Source organism: Hippocampus comes, unplaced genomic scaffold (assembly GCF_001891065.2).
Source record: "Hippocampus comes isolate QL1 unplaced genomic scaffold, H_comes_QL1_v1.1 scaffold242, whole genome shotgun sequence".
NCBI classification, from domain to species: domain Eukaryota; kingdom Metazoa; phylum Chordata; class Actinopteri; order Syngnathiformes; family Syngnathidae; genus Hippocampus; species Hippocampus comes.
The window spans coordinates 1,478,063-1,496,666 of NW_017805385.1; the positions used below are offsets into that span (position 1 = coordinate 1,478,063).

At 40.3% G+C, this 18,604-nt stretch overlaps 1 protein-coding gene across 6 annotated transcripts in view; it reads left to right on the forward strand.

Annotated features, from left to right (window-relative positions):
- Positions 1–18,604, forward strand: part of LOC109517646 (metastasis suppressor protein 1-like) — a 37,493-nt gene that overhangs the window by 7,460 nt on the left and 11,429 nt on the right. For all 6 annotated transcript variants that reach the window (XM_019872944.1, XM_019872947.1, XM_019872943.1 and 3 more), the window contains exons 3-6: positions 713–786; positions 16,337–16,421; positions 17,443–17,534; positions 18,515–18,589. In XM_019872944.1, coding sequence (XP_019728503.1) covers positions 713–786; positions 16,337–16,421; positions 17,443–17,534; positions 18,515–18,589 — 326 coding nt within the window. The remainder of the gene's footprint in view (positions 1–712; positions 787–16,336; positions 16,422–17,442; positions 17,535–18,514; positions 18,590–18,604) is intronic.

Here is an 18,604-nt window from a genome sequence, read left to right on the forward strand (position 1 = left end):
GAGTTGAGAAGACAGGAATGATTTGGCCAAATATTGAATTTTAATCAAACCAGTAAACTGGGACTTAACAGGCAAGTGTGAAAAAGTGGAGCATGAACTATGCCAGTCACTTGATTAATTTGTGTATGCGCACACCAGCAGGGTATGGTGGTTAACTAATCAACAGCACCACTGCTGAGTCCACTCGTGCGTTCAGCAGTCTACAATTGGTTTCTGGAATGAGTCAAACTGATTTCCATGAAGCTTCTTTTCAGGAATGGATCGAAGACCTTGGGTCTCTGCTCATGTTCCACCAGAGAATGGATCAATGGTTTTGTCCAGGCCTGATTCAATAATTAAAAAAAAAATAGACATATTCTTTTCAAGAATTCTGTTGACCCACAAACCAAAAGCACTGTCTGATTTTACACTAGTTAATTTTCATTTCATTTTAAATTTACTATTACTTTTGTCTGATTCAAGTTATTTCTGTGACCGCTGTGTTTTTCTTTCATTAGCAGAAATGTATAAACAATTTTGTCCATGTGTGTGCACTCTGGGCAGTACATGAGAACAGAGAGGAATGCTTAGCACAAATTACCTTCAGTCACTTTTTATATACGTATTGTTACCAACACATGGACTGGAAAATAAGATGCTTGTTCTTAAGGAATTGATCAGTAAGAGTTTTATGTACCGGTAACTGAAGTTCTTTTTTCTTTTCCTCTTCTAGAGCCACAGTGGTCGCCTTGGCTGCCTTCTTGGATGCCTTTCAGAAAGTGGCTGACCTGGCAACGAACTCAAGAGGTAGGAATTAAATATATGGGTTTGCGTCATTTAGCAGGTGCTTTGGTCAAAGTAACTTCAAGTTCAACATTTTCTCAGCGGTTCTAAATCAACTGACACACAAATACCAATTTAAGTGTTCCATTGTGCTGGGAAGTTATTTATTTTTTGGGTGGGTTCCTTGAACAGATGGGTATTAAATTCATCATTCTGCCGCTTGCAGCGCCAAAGTTGCCTTTGTTTTGATGGTGCTTCCCTACCCGGACTTAGACTCAGCTGCATCTGGACTGGCAGACAAATATTCCTTCTTGGGTGTCTGTGCGTGAGCCATCTCCTCCCTCCTCAGCATTGATTTGAGCCTTGCCCTCGCCCCCCTCTTCTATCAATAGGATGAAGATGACACAGGCGTATCCATTACCTGCTGAAGTGGGAATGAGGGACTGAGCTTCGGTCCTCTCTTTTGGTTTAGTATCATTCAGCCACTATTGTTGTGTATTGGCTCTTTTGTCCCTCTCCCCGCAACATAATTTCCCTTAATTTGTAGGCATGGCTGTGTGTGCCACCAATCGTGTGTGTACATAATTGGATTGCTTCTTAATTCTCTGACTTGTTTTTACCTTGGCTGAGGCGGTGTCTCTATTTTTTTTAATCAAATTGTCTTTTTAAATGGGTCAGAACATTATTATTTCATTAGTGGTAACAATAATTACCTGTAAGTGACAGGTGGAAGAGATGCATAGATTCTTTTCAATTTCATCTCCAACCCCACGGCATATCAAATTATGCAGTTTTAGGAATCTTTTGCGTATAAAAGTATTTACGGTTGTAGTCTTGACTTATTCTTACATGTATGATGAGTGAGACTTGCATAAATGCAGCCTCGCTTGTCACCGAATATCAGGGCTGTGTTGGAATCTACAAAGCTTTTCTCATATGCATGGAGTAGATCTCTCAGAGGGCTTAGGTGACGATATCAACTATTTGCCCTGTTGATGCATTGTTCACCATCTGTGTGGGTGCACGTCTGGGTGCATTCGTGCTCTGTGAACTTGTTACTTGTAGATTTGATATTAGCATGTCCTTGGATGGAGTCATTCTCGACTGGCACGTCAAAGTCAGCCGCAGCCCCGTAAGGTGCCATAGTAAATGGATGATGACCTTTCTTGCAGGCCCTTTTTTTTTTTTTTGTCTACCGGTACTAAATCAACTGCTGCACATTGTTCCACTGCCGCATCACCCCCTGGTGTAGTTGTACCAAGGGTATGCTACCTATTGGGTGCAGCTAAACAGACTCTTCAATGGTTGACAAATTGTCACAACTAAAGTGTAATGAGAACAAAATACAACACACATTTTCTCAAAGTTCACAGCCCCATGCCAGACAGACCGAACACAACATTGGTACACACATTCAAACTGAACCATACCACCACATGTGGAAATTTTATCGGTTGGAAAAAAATGAAACATTGCCAGATAATTGGCAGAACATTTAGCAATTCTCTAGCTGCCTTTGTAGTTGAAGCTGTAAAGGCTTCACGTTGTAAAGATTGACAAGCTGATCTTTTGACTCTGCCGACTTTGATATGGGACAGCCATCGGTCTGTTGTTACAGTTGTAAAGAACTTTAGATTCATGTTATTGCTCTGGCACCGCTATCTATGTTACAACTGATACAAAGCTGAGACACAGTTATCATTTTCCAACAGACTCAGTGGGTTCTGTTCAAACTTTAACTTTGATGGAATTTGATTTGAGTAGTCATCGTTGGGGGAAAGGCTGGAGTAATGGGATGTGGTCTAATACAAAATTATCATCTTTGCGTTTCAGGTACATTTTATGTGCATGAAAATTTTTCTGTTGTGCTTAGTGAGGGTCTGTTTTAGGCAAAAGATCTTGCAAAGCCGACATGGGTAAGTTGAGTTAATGTACACTAATAGCTCAGAGTTCATTAAATGTGGATGAGGAACAGCAGGGTCCCAAACTCAAAAAGGCATATATGAGCTTAGTAATGAGAGTGTGTGTCTACATGAACTCCATACGGTCTTTGATTCCAAAAGAATCAAAAGGGGCCAAAACACAGAGCTTTAAACTCCATGTACGCTCCAGACCTTAGTGTAGAAATGTTCACATCACAAGTGTGTGCATTCTCATGTGTGCATAAGAGCTAGCGTGTACATGTGTGTACATTTTGCCAAGCACGCGCTAAACACATTTGCGTTTGTGTTTGCCCAGTTATGTGCTTATCATTGCCCTTCGTGTCCATCACAGACCCCGCCGTTCCCTGTCACCTTGTTTTACTTGTGTTACTGAGCGCTCATCATCTGAACGAGAAAATACTCTGTTTGGCTTTGTGAAACAATGGACTCTATTGCCTTGTAAAATGAGTAAAACTGTTTTCAAATATAAATGGAAAATGATCATGAACAAAATCTCATTTACTTTTGTGAAATGACGTATGTTCCGGTGCTCTCTGCGAACATAGAGCTATATAGAAAAATAGGAAAGGGCCTTCCCTCTTATGCCCTGCCCAATTCATGGCTTTGCTTCTATTACAGAGGAGCCTCAGATCCCGAACTAGTCCACTGCCTCAATGCCCCTTTTGAAAATTCTGTCCTCTTTTTCACTTTTAGCCTCAGCGTGTATGTTGTCTGTCCCCTATCCCGCTTAGAATCTCGTTCTCTGTACAAGTTCCATGCGTGGCTCTGAATCAAGTCTCTGTTCTCCCCATTTGACATGCCCCTATCCTGGGAAACTTACAAATCACCGGAGCCAGCAATTAAACCATGTAAATAGTCAAAAACACTCTCAGCCATAGATTTACGAGGTCTTTCAAAAGTACAAGCTTGCACAATCTCGTCTGCACACCCTCAAGTACCATTGCAGTTGATAAATATATATCTAAAATATTAATATATCATTTTTTAATGCAAAGACTAAAATGCTTAAACTGACTTCCTTTTGACACATTTTATGACACATTCAATAACAAGGCTTATCTTTGTGTAGCTTATAGACTTTGAGTAGTTGTACAATTGCAGCTGTCTGAAAACTTAGCTTTTAGTATGCTTGTCCATTTCTCTCCGTTTCAATGTTGTTCGCACAGTCCCATTGAGTGTGTGTGCGTGTGTGCATGTGTGCATATGTGAGTGAGAGTCCTGTCTACCACAGTTTACTGACAGGAAAGGGAATGAAGCAACATAAATGACAATTTATCAAATCAGGAAAAAAACATGGTGTCCATTTCATTTATCCAGCAATGAGTCTACCGTAATTATTCTGACAGGCCTATTAATAACACTAAAAAATGACGTTATGTTAGGGAATACCACATTTGTGTCATTTAAAAAAATGTATTTAATACATATGCACATGAGATTCTGCAGCCCTCTGTTAAAACATGACCTACGACTACTACTAATACAGATGGGCTGCAAAGTGTCCTTGTCATGGAGTTAAGGGACACCGAAGTTTGTGCGTGCATGTGCACTCAACACAGAGGACAGCCGATTGTTGACAAGGACAAAGGAAACAAACAAGTACCAAATGTTTTTCAACACACAGGAAGGTAGTCTAAACAACCTCGAGTCAGAGAAGGAAAGAATCATTGGTGCATGTGTCACCAATGATGTTTGCAGGTGTTGCCTGTGTTTGCGCTCTGTTTTTATTTAAACATGAACCTGGTCAGACCAGTGAGTCGTGTAGGGAAAGCGGTGACAAGGCTCCATGTTTTCTAAATTAGTCTTTCCTTTCTTTAACAAGTAATTCTGAACATTTGTACTAAGGACCACAGTCACCTTCGACCTTTTGGCCGCCAACCAACAATCCAACCTTTGTTCCACTACTACCTTGTAGGCTCTCGGATTCTCACACTAGGTTTCACAGATGTGCTTCTTCCTTACTGGACCTTGACAGAACCCCCCCAAAAAATATGAGCATCAATCAGACCATCATTGGTGTGACTTCGAGAGGAACTTTGGCTTTCATCCGGACAACAGAAAGACTTCACATTTTTCCGTGGACATTTTCTCACTTCATCAAGCGCATTCTGTCTTTTATTTTTGTGCATGCTGCAGTTTTTTAAAAAATTTGTATTGGCATGCCTATCTGCATAATTGCTTGCCAAGCCAGGTGTTCGTCAGCTAGTCTGTCAAGCAACACTACACTGTTATTTGCTTCATCATGAAGAACTGCAAGCCAAAGAAGTAGAAAGTTGAGAGGCCAAAAGACATTAAACCAAAGCATAAAAGTAGGATTTTGATTTTGTGTGAGAGTTGTTTGGGGAATTGACATTGGAGTAACCTTAACAGTTCTAAACATTATTCAGATAACATTTTACAAATAATAAAGTATAAATAATACAAACAATAAATAAAGTATTACAAACTACAAAGTGTGAAGTAAAATTCTTGCAGTGAACTGCAAAGGAAAGTAAAACGGCAATCCAAAGAACGGACATACAGTTCAATAATCGGATGAGTGTTCATCGTTCCTTGTGCAGTTGTTTTTTTCAAGAACACTGAGGCACATAATCGCACAATGCATTTGAACCCAACTTGGACTGGAGCGTCACAAAAAAATGACAGTTGGATGAGGATGAGAAAGGCAATAATTGGGATCAAATGAATCACCTGAATGTACCCGACATAGTCATTATATAATTTAGAAAATTTGAATCCAAGGAGGTACTACATTTCTTGTATGGTCAAACCTTGATCAAAATCATTGAACGAATTGATTGAGTTGATAATTTTGTTTTCGAAATTGTGCAATAGTTTTAGTTTTTGAAGCTTCTCACTGAGCGAGTTGACTTGTCCTGATTGTTCTTTGTTGGGCCATTGACACTTCATGAAGCTCTCTGAATGAATGATGTGCTTGTGTGAAGACTTTGTGTGTATGTGGGCGGGCGGATGGATATGGGGTGATGCCGGCTTGGCTAATGTCACCTCACTTGGTCATTGCCAATATCAGTGGCACGCGCGCACACACACACACACACACACACACACACACGCACACACACACACACACACACACACACACAAAGGGACACATGGTGGGTGTAATCTGTTGGTCATTATTTTGAACAAGGCAGTGTTGTGCTGTACTTCGAAACAGCTCAGTGTTTTCTGTTCGATTGGTTTTAATTACCTCCAGTAAATATGGGTTGATGACCAGTTTGACGGTTTACCATAGTTTTAAAAGTCAAGGTTTCAAGAACCTGTACGTCCTCCATCCGGTAATGAGATTTTCTTTTTCTTTTTTGAGGTGATTTGTAAGCAGATGCAATATGATTGACTGCTTGCAGAGCCGTCTCATTGACGTTAATGACAAGAGGCCATCTTTTTTTTTCCCCCCCTCCTCGGCTGAGTAGAGGGGAGGAGTGAGCAGTTATAGGGAGTGAGAGGGAGAGGAGGTCTTGCTGGAGCCATATTAAAGTGGAGACCAACCAGCTATGAACAACAAATTATCAGGTAAATAATGAAAACGTTTAGGGTGTCCCCCACGTACTGCCCGACGACAGCTGGGATAGGCTCCTTGTGAGAATAAGTGGATCAGAAAATGGAGGGATGGATGAAAAAGTTGCGAGAGAGGAATACAACAGGGAATAGTTGCACTGTAAGCACACACACCCCAGAATCGGAAATGAATCCGTTAGGTCAGCCAGGACGAGGCACTTAAAAGGTCACAAGTGTATGATAATCTATACAATATTTATATCCGCTGTTTATTTCATATTATTTATTAGAAGTACCAAGAACTAAACTGAGGCTCAGAGGGGATCGAGCTTTTTCCGTTGCTGGTCCCTCTCTCTGGAATGACCTCCCACTGAACATTCGGCAAGCCTCCTCGCTGCCCATCTTTAAAACCCGCCTCAAAACTCACTTGTATTCTTTGGCATTTGACTTAACATGACCCAAATTATGATCTTAGTTATACTGTTTGGTGCTCTCTACCGTCTTTGATACTGATTTGTTGTTTTGCTTTACTGTTGTATATGTTAGTAGCTCCATGTACAGCACTTTGTGTGCAGCGATGGCTGTTTGAAAGTGCTCTATAAATACATTTGAGTTGAGTTGAGTTATTTATTTTGATGTTACGAGAAGTCATGATATAATTTAGTAAATATGAATCAGTGAATGACTTTTAAATCTCTCTTTATTGCTTATTTTTTAACCGTCGGACTTGTACTTGTTATAGGACATGATGCAAGCAATTGCTTACTGTGATTAGAATAGCAGCATATAATCAATAGCAATGTTTGTGTTGTGGAATTTTATGTTACGTATTTGTATCATGTCTCTTGCCTTGAATGTAATTGGATGGTGTCTCTGGTGGAAACTAACATGTTGCAGTTTTTTTTAAAGATGCTATCACGCATGTTTTTCTATGGGAGAGACATTGTAAAATAAGTCTCTTCTTAAAAAGTTGTTTTTCTGTCGGGTACTTTCCCGTCCAACATTCAGTTCTTTGCTTTGAACGTTTATTTTTGTCTCGACATTGGCCACTCATTGAACCAAGCCAATTGTTTTCTGACTTGGGTAACTCAGGCACCATGTTTGCAGCAGGGCACAACATTCAGAGAAACATCAGAGACCTACAGTAACTAAGCCTGCACAGAACTTTTGAAAATGAATGGACAAGAATTTATTTTGACCTGGGAGACTGTGTACTACGAACCATAAGAAAAACTTGAACCTATTTTTTGTAGAGGTGTCAAATTATCGCGTTAATTGCGATTAATTAATTACATCACATTTAGCGCGTTATTTTTCTTAATCGCGTTAATCTAAATTTTAATCTCTGCCTTTACTGTTTCAGTAGGTAGTTTGCCTTTTTCTCTGTTGGCTTCCTATGTTCGAGTTGTTGAGCGTGGGGAAACAACTGTCAGTCACAGCCTGAAGTGGACATTGATTGGCTGCCATTATGTTGGGGCTTGTTTAGCCAAAGCTGATAGGCTCCCATTGAAGTTGAGGAGTGGTGAGGAGTGGAGAGGTGAAAATGGACCAGCATGTGAGAGTTCTCGGCACAATGAATGGAAAATTTACATTCCAAAAACGCCCTGACAACACAATTGATAAAGGTAGAGTGTTGTGCCTAATTTGTAAGAAGGAGTTTGCTTACCACCGAAGCACCTCAAATTTAGCCTCAGCTAACGTTAGCACTGAAAGCGTTAGCAATATAGCGAGCGAGCCATACGTAGCGAAGCTCTTTGGCAAACTAAACTCGAGAACACCCCACGTACGAGGCATAGTTGATGTGTCCTCTGTAGACTACTAGAAGTGATTAATGTTTATTTCAGCACTTTTAGTTTGTCATGATGAATTGTTATTTCTGAAGTGCTAACTTACAGCACTGTGATTTAAGGGTCTGTTTTATTTATTGTTTATTATCTGAAGCAAGTTCAGTGTTGATTACTTGTATTGCTCAGAAAATTGTTCTTACTGTTTTTGATATGTTAACCTGAGCACTTTTTAAGGACCCGATGTTCTATTTTATTTTTATTTTGTAATTCTTTGGAGATTTACAAAAACAAACAAAACAGTGATATTCCCCCTCGTGGTCGAAACTAAAGGTTGCAGGTAGGACTTTGACTCGTCTCAAATACAGCAGAAAGTAAATGGCTAGGATTGCATCTGTCCAAGTCTGCTGAAAAACAATAAAACACTTTATAATGCCACTTTTTCTTTTATCTTTTGATCTGCCTCAATTTAAAATGAAAATAGGGGTTTTCTCAGTAATTTTTAGATTTGATTAAAATAGAGATTCATTAGATTAATTAATTACAGACCCTAATTAATTAATCACACTTTTTTTAATTGCTTGACAGCACAAATTTTTTTGTGATTACCAATGCTGTTACTTTAGGGCAGCTGTTTCATGAAGTTCATACTTTGTATTTTGGTCTTTTAAATTTATACTCCACAACACACTCTTGTTTGCTTTCCATCCATTGCAACTGTTGGTAAAGAACAATAAGTCTGAAAGGGATGTCATAGGAATTGAGCTGTTCATTACTTTTTTCAGCAAAATTGCCATTTGTCGTCTTTTCTTGTTTGTCTGTGCTCTCAAAACCTCGTTAGCATCCAAGCTGCAAAACTACACTTAGGTCAAAGACTGAAATTACTCTTTGCTGTCATCTTTACTCCCCCCACAAACAACATATTAGACTTGGTTTATGGAGTCTTTTCCTGTTTTCTTTTTTATTTGCTTTTTTTTTTTTTTTTGTATTTTGTGTGACCGCTCTATTTGAATGACTAGAAATTACGTTTCATAAAAATGAAACTAGGGTGAGCTACAGTCATCTCCATTGCATTTAATGTCACAAAAGCTACTTGTTATTCCCCTCCTCTCCTTTTCCTCATCTGTCAACAGCTGTTGATAGATCTGTTCACAGTTTTTTGCATGTCAGCACCAGTCGGTTTGCAGCAGGTGAGTCTTGCGTGCGTGTGTGTGTGCGTGTGCGTGTGTGTGTGTGTGTGTGTGTCTGAAAGCTTGCCACGTCAGTTATTTTGTGGGTTCCCACTGAGGCTAGACATTCTGACGAGGGAGTGTGTCGGATGCTAGAGTAAGACTGTGAAGGAAACTGGCTGTCTGTCATTTCATCTATTAAGAGAGTGGCACATCAGTCGCCCACCATTCATGACAACTGATTGAACAGACTATTACTGTAAAAGACCATATCCTCATTCACAGGCTTGCACCTCTACTTTTGTCCCTTCTGGTCTTTCAGTCACAGCATTGTACTCATAATCTGCCAAACTCTTACCTTCATTTTAAGCAGCATCTCAAGTCATAGATTTGTTAAAAAAAACCTTTCAGAATAAACATTTTATCAATTTTGTTTACTAATTTTGTTCAAACAAATTAAATGTTGGCACTATGAAAAAACAGTGAGTAACCAGCATCTAAAGAAACTCTGTAGACTTTTTCTAGGTAGTACGAATTGCTAAAAAACAGACAAACAAAAAAACAAACTTGGATTTCCCCAACATCCATTTCAGCTACGTCCAACCAGGTGAAAGAGGATATGCTGAAGGAAATAAGATATCACATGTCACTCTGCCTTTAGAAATATGTAGTTCGTATGTGTTGACATTTAAGTCCAATTTTTGTCTGTTTTAGTTGTTTTATTTATCTAAGGTATTTTATTTATTGTTCTTTATTTCTATGCCAATATTGTTAGAAATTAAACTTTAATTGCGCTTAAAAAGCATGTGCTCAAATTATTTTTGCTCTATCATTACATCAGTGGCATAAAAAAAAACTATTGTTTATTGTCATAGTTTCTTCAAAAATTATTTTGCCTTAAAAAATGTATTATTGTGACAGACCTGCTGGAGTGGTGGACGGCCTAAACCACACTCGTAACTCAAAACATTGCTTGCAAGTAGTCAGGGCAAAAAAAAAAAAATTGTCTGAACGATGGTTCGTCTCAAGAACAAATTCCAAATTGGGGCACTCGTATATCAAAGTAGCCTTCTATTGACAATATATTATTGCTTGAAGGATTAGTTTTAGCATAAATTCAGGTGAAGTTTTTCAAAGTGGCTCTTGCATCCTTTGAATGTTCTTTATGCAGCTCTCTGAGGAAAACGTCTTGTGCTGCAGAGATAGAAACAGCAATGTTTCTTTGAAAAGAATATTTAGATACAGGCTGCCACAAAAATGTGTTTTTGTTTTCACCACGAGAAGCTTTTTTTTGTAGTAAGCAAAACATACTATTGTTGTAACATTCCTGCTGCATTTTCTACGACATGCATAAGTGTACTACAGTATAACTTCAAAGCAGACTGCAACTTGTTCTGGTTTGCTGGTTGACCTCCAAATTTAAAATATCCAATCAGATATAATGGGAATAAGCAGTTCCCAAGTCAAAAAGAGTTGCATAATTAAACCTCATCAACCTTTCATAACTGTTTCATACAAAAATAAAAGGGAAACCACAAAAGTATTAACAGTTAAAAAAAAAACATTCACCCATAACTTTGATCATGTACAATTAATGCAAAGACCAATACGGAGAGGGAAAGAGGGTGTTCACGACCTCGCATACCGTATTTTCCACACTAAAAGGCTCACTGCATTATGAGGCGCACCTTCAGTGAATGGCCTATTTTGGAATTGTTTTTCATATATTGGACGCATCGCATTATAAGACGCAATCTACGATGCATCCAATTTGAAAAAGTGGAGGCCATCATGAAGACAATCATGTTAATTCTTCAACCATCTTTTGTTTGTGCGGCCTTCATGTCCCCTCCAGCTCTCTAATTAGTTACCCAACAGATCGCTGTACCTCCGTACAGCAGGGTATATGTGTGTATGTTTGAAACCAGCTGTACGGTCTCCAGCCTCTTATCAGTGTAACCACTACCCCTTAGTTAACAGCAAACATCTGTTGCCATCCACGCTGCTGTAAGCAGCTCAAATTGAACGCTTGTCTAAATTTCTAGCCATAATTTACCCATCAGTCTGACCAGGTCAAGACCCACGCCCCAACAATTTGTCTATTACTATTTTTAGCTTCACTCTTTTTTTTAATTTTTTTTTTTTTAAATGTGCCTTGTAAATATGCTGCACTACATTAAAGGTTCTTATTCCGGCGCCAATTTGTTTAAATCTGTCACTTTGTGAAAAATGCTGCTATATTGCAGTGGGCAACAAAGTTGATATTGTACTGTATTGAGAAAAGTGCCACAGACCTGAACAAGGTCCCTCCACTGTTATTATATCGAATGTGTAACACTGCCCTATTAGCATTTTTCCCCTTTTCTTCTGTAGAACACTGGTCTGCATCAAAATAACAAACAACAATGCAGAAAATGGTTTCAATATTTTTTTTCCACATTGAAGACAGTGGGGCGGCCCGGTGGTCCAGTGGTTAGTGCGTCAACCTCACAGTGCAGAGGTACCAGGTTCAATTCCAGCTCCGGCCTCCCTGTGTGGAGTTTGCATGTTTTCCCTGGGCCTGCGTGGGTTTTCTCCGGGTACTCCGGTTTCCTCCCACATTCCAAAAACATGCATGGCAGGCTGATTGAACACTCAGAATTGTCCCTCGGTGTGAGTGTGGGCGTGGATGTTTGTTCGTCTCTTTGTGCCCTCGGATTGGCTGGCAAACCGGTTCAGGGTGTCCCGCGCTTGCTGCCCAAAGAAAGCAGGGATAGGCTCCTGCACCCCCTGCGACCCTTGTGAGGATAAGCGGATTGAAAAATGGATGGATGAAGACAGTGGTACCATTCATATTGCCGCATCTTCTCCTGTTTTTCTGTTATGCGCTGTGTGCAATTTTATTTTATTTATTTACTTATTTATTGCCATTTTGCTCAGCTACTAGGTGGCACACTGGCCCAACCATGCAGCTCAAAGGGATCACTGCACACAACTAACTTTTAAGATAAGTTCCAACAACAATACTTGAACTGCCAAGGGAATTTTGGGAACATTTTATTTTTCCCCAAACGGTCAGTGTATTTCCCAGCCTTTCCTGGGCATCATGGCCAGCCAGCCCTCACACTCATCGACGATCATTTTTCGTTATGTGACTGCCACACCCCGTCGTTGACTACGTTTCGACGCGACGGCCCTTCGACGACAACTTTTCAATGCATGACGGCCGCAGTAAAACAACTGTGTGAAGCCTATTTTGAAATCGACCTCAGGGTCCTACAAAAAGCATGGGCCCCTCTCACTCTCTGACAGTGTCTGTGAGACAATGTCCAAATATAAAAAAAGGGAGCACATAGAGAAAAACGGAGATTGGATTCTCCAGCTGGAACTTCCCTCGAAAATGTTGACGACTGAATGAAGCTTTATTGTTTCTGAGTGTATGACATACCCAACTAGCGAAATGTTGAGCAGGTATAATTACAAAACTGCAAAACACCATGTCACATCGTGTCAATTTCTGCTGACAGCAAGCTACACTGCTACACATAAACATACACGTAGCTGTTTGGTGGCCTTGTCTGCCAGTGAGGTACTTGAAGCTTGTTTCTGTGCGCTTGCGTTGTTGTGTGTGTGATGGCGTGTGTTGCACTTAACTGAAGCTGTGTCTATTTCTGTCCGGGGTCATATGATGCTAGGCAGAGTAGATGTTATGTGTTTACAACAGTTTTATCCTGAGAGGACCACGACAGTTTGCCGACAATCACGTTTGACTGCCTCTATTGCACAGCACAGCATGCATGACTGTGAACTTTGTGCTGGGATTAATGAGAATATTGTGGTAGTACTGTAGTGAAAATAAAAAGAAAGTTGACATTGGCTTGAAGTTAGTTTTCTAAAAACAAAGAGCACCTCAAATCATATGAACCCAGCTGCGTAGTTTATGGACATCTAGACCATTAAATATGCACAGCTATAGTATATACAAGCCTCTTTTCCAAAAAATTGACATGCCAGAACCATAAGAGAAGATTTACATTTATCTGGCCTTGCATTTGACACAGAATGGAGCAAAGCAGGAACGTGCAAAACGGTATCCCGCTATCAGATAATTTGACAGGGCACATGTCAGCGTCAGAGTCTAGTGTACCATATAAAGTACTTGTCGGATAGTGTCAAAAAGGGAGAAGTGTTGGCCTGGGGTTAAATTAACCCCCCCTACACACACACACACACACCACCCTCTACTAACGTTAAAACATTCCCTTGAATATTCCGTACTGCTTTTGTTATTGCATTGGTACTACCTCTAGACCATCAGTCGGCATCCCGCGGCTCCGGAGCCTCATGCGGCTCTTTCATCCTTATAATGCGGCTCTGATTGGCTTGGGAAAATAAATTACTAAAAATTTTTTTTTTGTATTTAATTGAAGTGTGTTTTATTTGTGTTAGTTTTTATATTATTTTAGTTCTAAATTTGAAGATTATTGTGATCTTGAAATATTAAAATATTAATTAAATTATTTGATATTATTTTTTCGTCGCTCAAAATAGACGTCACACTGCGGAAGCTGGTATACCCGCTGAAACGGCGTCTATTTTGAGCGACTTTCAACCCCGGCAAAGCCAATGGAGAAATGTAAGAAAAGAAAAATATCTCAAGAAAATAGAACATTCAATGATGCCTGGGCAGATTCATTTGCATTTACCTCGGGCGAGAGTGGCCTACCAGTATGCCTAATTTGTGGAGAAAAACTGGCTAACAATAAACGGTCAAATGTCGCAAGACATTTTAACAATACACACAGAGCCTTTGCTGAAAAATATCCAGAGGGAGAAGAGAGGAAAAAAGCTGTTTCGGAGGCTCTTTCGGTGTCAAAGGTTGCCGACCGCTGCTCTAGACCCACCCCCATCACAGCTCCCAGCACCATTTGTACCGAACAGCCGCCGAGAAATAAGTGATACAAATGCCAACTTGAACACACACGTGTAAAAGGGGGTACATGTACATATGCAGTTTCCATGGCAACTACCTATTGTTGCCAAAGTCGCATTGAGGAAGCTCCACACCTTTGCCATAGTGGCTCTGCATCATCAGTACAATAGACAGCTTTGTGGCAATGCCCAGCGCGTTTGTCTGCATTGGCCACTTAAGACTTCTCCATTCAATGGAACATTGTTCAGATGATTGCAGGTATTGCAGTCACTTTCCCAACCCTTGACAGAGGCCGTCTTTTGCGACATATGGCATATTGCTGCAAGTCGTTACACGTGCTTCATATCAAATCCAGATGTACGGGTGTGGTAGTAAAAAATACATTATCAACTGAAACCAAACTCTTCCCCTGACAGTGCAGACTTGAGCTGCTGAATTACTGTGCAATGAATAGATTTTGCCAGTACTAACACTTTCTTGGGCCTTTTGGCCTCCCTGTGGTACTCTGACATCTGTTAGCCCCACCCTTAACAATAATATGCAGTCTCGTGATGGATGGATGAATGGATAACGAAAGAAATGAAGCAAGAAAGAGCATCTTGTATTTTTGGGTTACGTTTGGGTTAGTATCATTCACTACGAGCCTAACCCTTGGCTAATTCGTCAATAGAGAGGACAAACTATATTATATCTACGTTATAGTGTTCTCAAATGAACCATCCCAAGCAAGCCTCATCAGTAGCCTTATTCTTGTATCCAGCCTTTGCTTGCATGCTGGACAAACTGTGCTGAGAACAGGCTTTCTCTATTGGATGGATTTGCACTTTGCAAGAGAGCACAGCCCCACACATCCATGCATAAGAACCTATTGCCCCCACCTTTGCCCACAGGCGGACACAAAGTCATGCAAACCCAAACACATACAAACACAAAGACACGCAGGAACAGTCCCACACAAAAACTCAAGTCAGACTGAGCAGTCACACAAACGTTCTGTCAGTCATCATGACGTCCCTGGGTAGACATCCAGCCTGAGGCCTTCCAGTAAAGGACAGTGACTGAGCCTTCAGGCAAGAAAATGACACAATTCTTTCAGGATGTCAAAATATTCACAATAGCATGATTTTACTGTAATAAATATGCCTCATTATCGTTGTGGTCTTGTCGGTACAAAAATAATTGCCGTTGTGTATGTGTCAGAGATTTTCTCGGACAAAGTTAAAGAAATGACTCGGCACACAGGAAAATTGTCTTCAATTTATACATGATACAATTTTGTTCATAGATTTCTCTATCAGTATGATATTTAGGTTTTGGGTCAGCTATAGCACATGGCATAGCCCGGCTGCTGTAACCATGGCTATAGAATCTTCTCCACTTCTCCAGTATACTGTACATGCACCCAATTGGCTGTGTAACCCATGTGACCACATCACAAGAATTAGAGTCATGATTGGCTGACTGGCCACTATCAGCGTATTGCAGTGCTGGAATGTAGAAGTACCGGTACTGTGGACAAACCGCTGGCAGGTCCAGGTTACGTAAGGAGCGTACATTAATCGTGTGATTTGAAAATAAATAAATAATGGAATGGAGAGATCTCATGTGAATAACGACACATTAATCATTAACACTCCAACCGCAACCAGTTCCGTCCCGGAGGTACACCTTATGCGAGTGACGCATCATAATCGACTGGGGAAGAGGCACCTCTCGCCGCCCGCCTCCGTCCTCCCAAGGGCTGGTTCACACAGGTTGGAGCAGCCTGTGTCCCAGCTCTGGGAGGTGAGGCTGCCTTCACCTCCGACCTTAGATCAGCCAAGACAACCCGCCGAATTTAACCATGTCATTAAGCAGAAAAAAAAACCACAAGAATTCTTCTGATTATTTTATTTCTTGTTCTTGTTTCTCACACTTGACTTGAATTTTTGAGGTTGAAATTGTTTGAACTGGGACAGATGTTTTTGGAGAAGCCCCATCAAGATGAGAGAATTACACCGCTCAGTGCTATTTTAAGCATATTTGTGACTATTTTTCATTTTACTTTTTTTCCTCATTGTCTTCTTACCTCTCTTTCTTTCATCATAGTGTCAATCAGAGAGAGTCACAGACTTATCACATGGAAACAGTGTGATGCCTTTGACAAAATATTTTGTCTCTGCACTTGAACCCAGTAGATCCAAACTCTGACTTGGTCACAGATTCACTGAACTCAATTATGCCTGTTTGTCTATTTTTGTCTTTCAGGAGGCACCAGAGACATCGGATCAGCCTTGACAAGGATGTGCATGAGACATCGCAGCATCGAAGCCAAATTCAAACAGTTCTCCATGTAAGGAATTGAATGTGTGTGGCACCCATCTTTGCTCAAGTACCACACTACTGACATTTATTTACACGCCAGCTCTGTTTTAGTCAGTGCTTGACTGGAATGTAAGTTTGTCCGGGTTTGCATGTACAATCAAGCCTGCCACCATGGAGTATGTCGTAACTCATCAACACATTTGGTGTTCTTCGACCCTCATGAGACACATCCAATAAAAGTCTCTGCACATGTGATGTCACTCTACGCACCAAGTGTTGATGTCATGTGCTCCTTTGTGCGACTATGCCCCCTGTAATACTGTACTGAGCAAGAGATGATGCGTCAAGCATTCACTATCTATGTTTTGGAGTAGACTCTCACATATGTACACCACATTTCTCTCACCATTTCGCGCGCACACACACACACACACACACACACACACACACACACACACACACACACACACACACACACACGCACACGCACACATGCGCGCTACCCACCCAGACAAGGGGCTCTAATTTCGAATGGCATTTCAGCACATTCCTCTTGAATCTCTATAGCAGGACTCTGCAGACGGGTGGGGGCTATACCGACACACCCACTGACAGACAGACAGACAGAAATGTCTGCAAAAGAGCGGTGCAGTCTAATTTTAGTTGCATGTACTAAGCCTGCAGCTGCCAAGCACTCACAGCTTCTTAAACACAGTCACAAATGCACAAATGTCTCTTGACTCAGTGAGGTAATGATTGACATATATTACTGCACAAGCTTCTAACATCCAACTGTGACACAGTTGGGTATAAACACTGTTGCTCGATCTCCCGCCTGTTAATGATTGACAAAATAGACCACCTTTTGGTTGAACTATCTGGTTGTCTGTCATATATGCCAATAAACTGGAGTGAGGTTGTACAATGACAGTGAAACATGAAAACATTTGCCATTGTCACAGAAATACACCAAAAAAATTGAAATTGGGAGGACCTGTAAATTTTAAATGAACTTCACTAATAACACTAGTAACTTCTTTTTTCTGCAGGACCTTCTTGGAAGCTCTGATCAACCCCCTACAAGAACAGATGGAGGAGTGGAAAAGAGGTGTCTACACTCTGGATAAGGACCATGCCAGAGGTATCTGTCATCGGTCACTGATTTAGGCCTGTCATGATAATTACCTTATCGCTTTGTTGTTTGATAAATAATATGGCCACAATAGTTCTTTCCAGACTCGGTAGATTTTCATTTACATGTTTGTGTGTTTACACTTGTCATCAATGTTCAGTTGCACTGCTTCATTCCTCAACAAGCTAGTATGTCGCATTTGTATGAACAAAGTCACAACACAGTGGACCTCGAAGTCCATTTAAAAGGCACCCACCCCACCCAATTTCTTCAGATGGAAGCAAAAAGAAAAAAAAACAAAAACATGGTGGGACATAGAGGACTGTCTATTTCCTGACTGCTTGCAATTATAATGCCTCACATATAGTTTTACTGGCTGTAAGGCAAAAGGATTCAGCCATTCAACACTGTGGAGAAACCGGCATTTAAACTTAAAAGGAATATTGCAGACTTTTGGTAGGCATTACAAATTGACAAAAAAAACAAACAAACAGCCATTCCAGTCTTGTACAAATGAGTGAATATGGACATTGTAAAGGAGATAAAAGTTATCAGAAATCTCATTTTACTCTGCCATTACAGATATGTACTTTTGTGTTATATGTTACTATTTACCATTAGTGCATTTTTTCTGCATAGAGCATGAGTCTGCTTTATTGTTTTATTTATCCAAGACATGTATTTATTGTGACATTTCAATGCCACCATTTATAAATTAAAAGTTAATTCCACTTGAAAAAGATGCACACTACTTGAAATATTATGCTCTACTATCGTTATTAGTGACATTAAAAAAAAAAAAAACAACAACAACAACAATTGGTTATCTTGATAGTTTCTGAGAAAATGTGTTGTCCTAAAAAAAATGTCATTGTGTCAGGCCTAGTCACTGTCATCGCTTTGAGCGGACATATCAAGATTCTACTGTAATCTGCTCTGCCACTGTGGGACATTAATACAAATTTCCTGCACACATTTGTCTTCACTAGAATATAAGAGAGCTCGGCAGGAGATCAAGAAAAAGTCATCAGACACACTGAAACTTCAGAAGAAAGCAAAGAAAGGTAAAAACACAGACT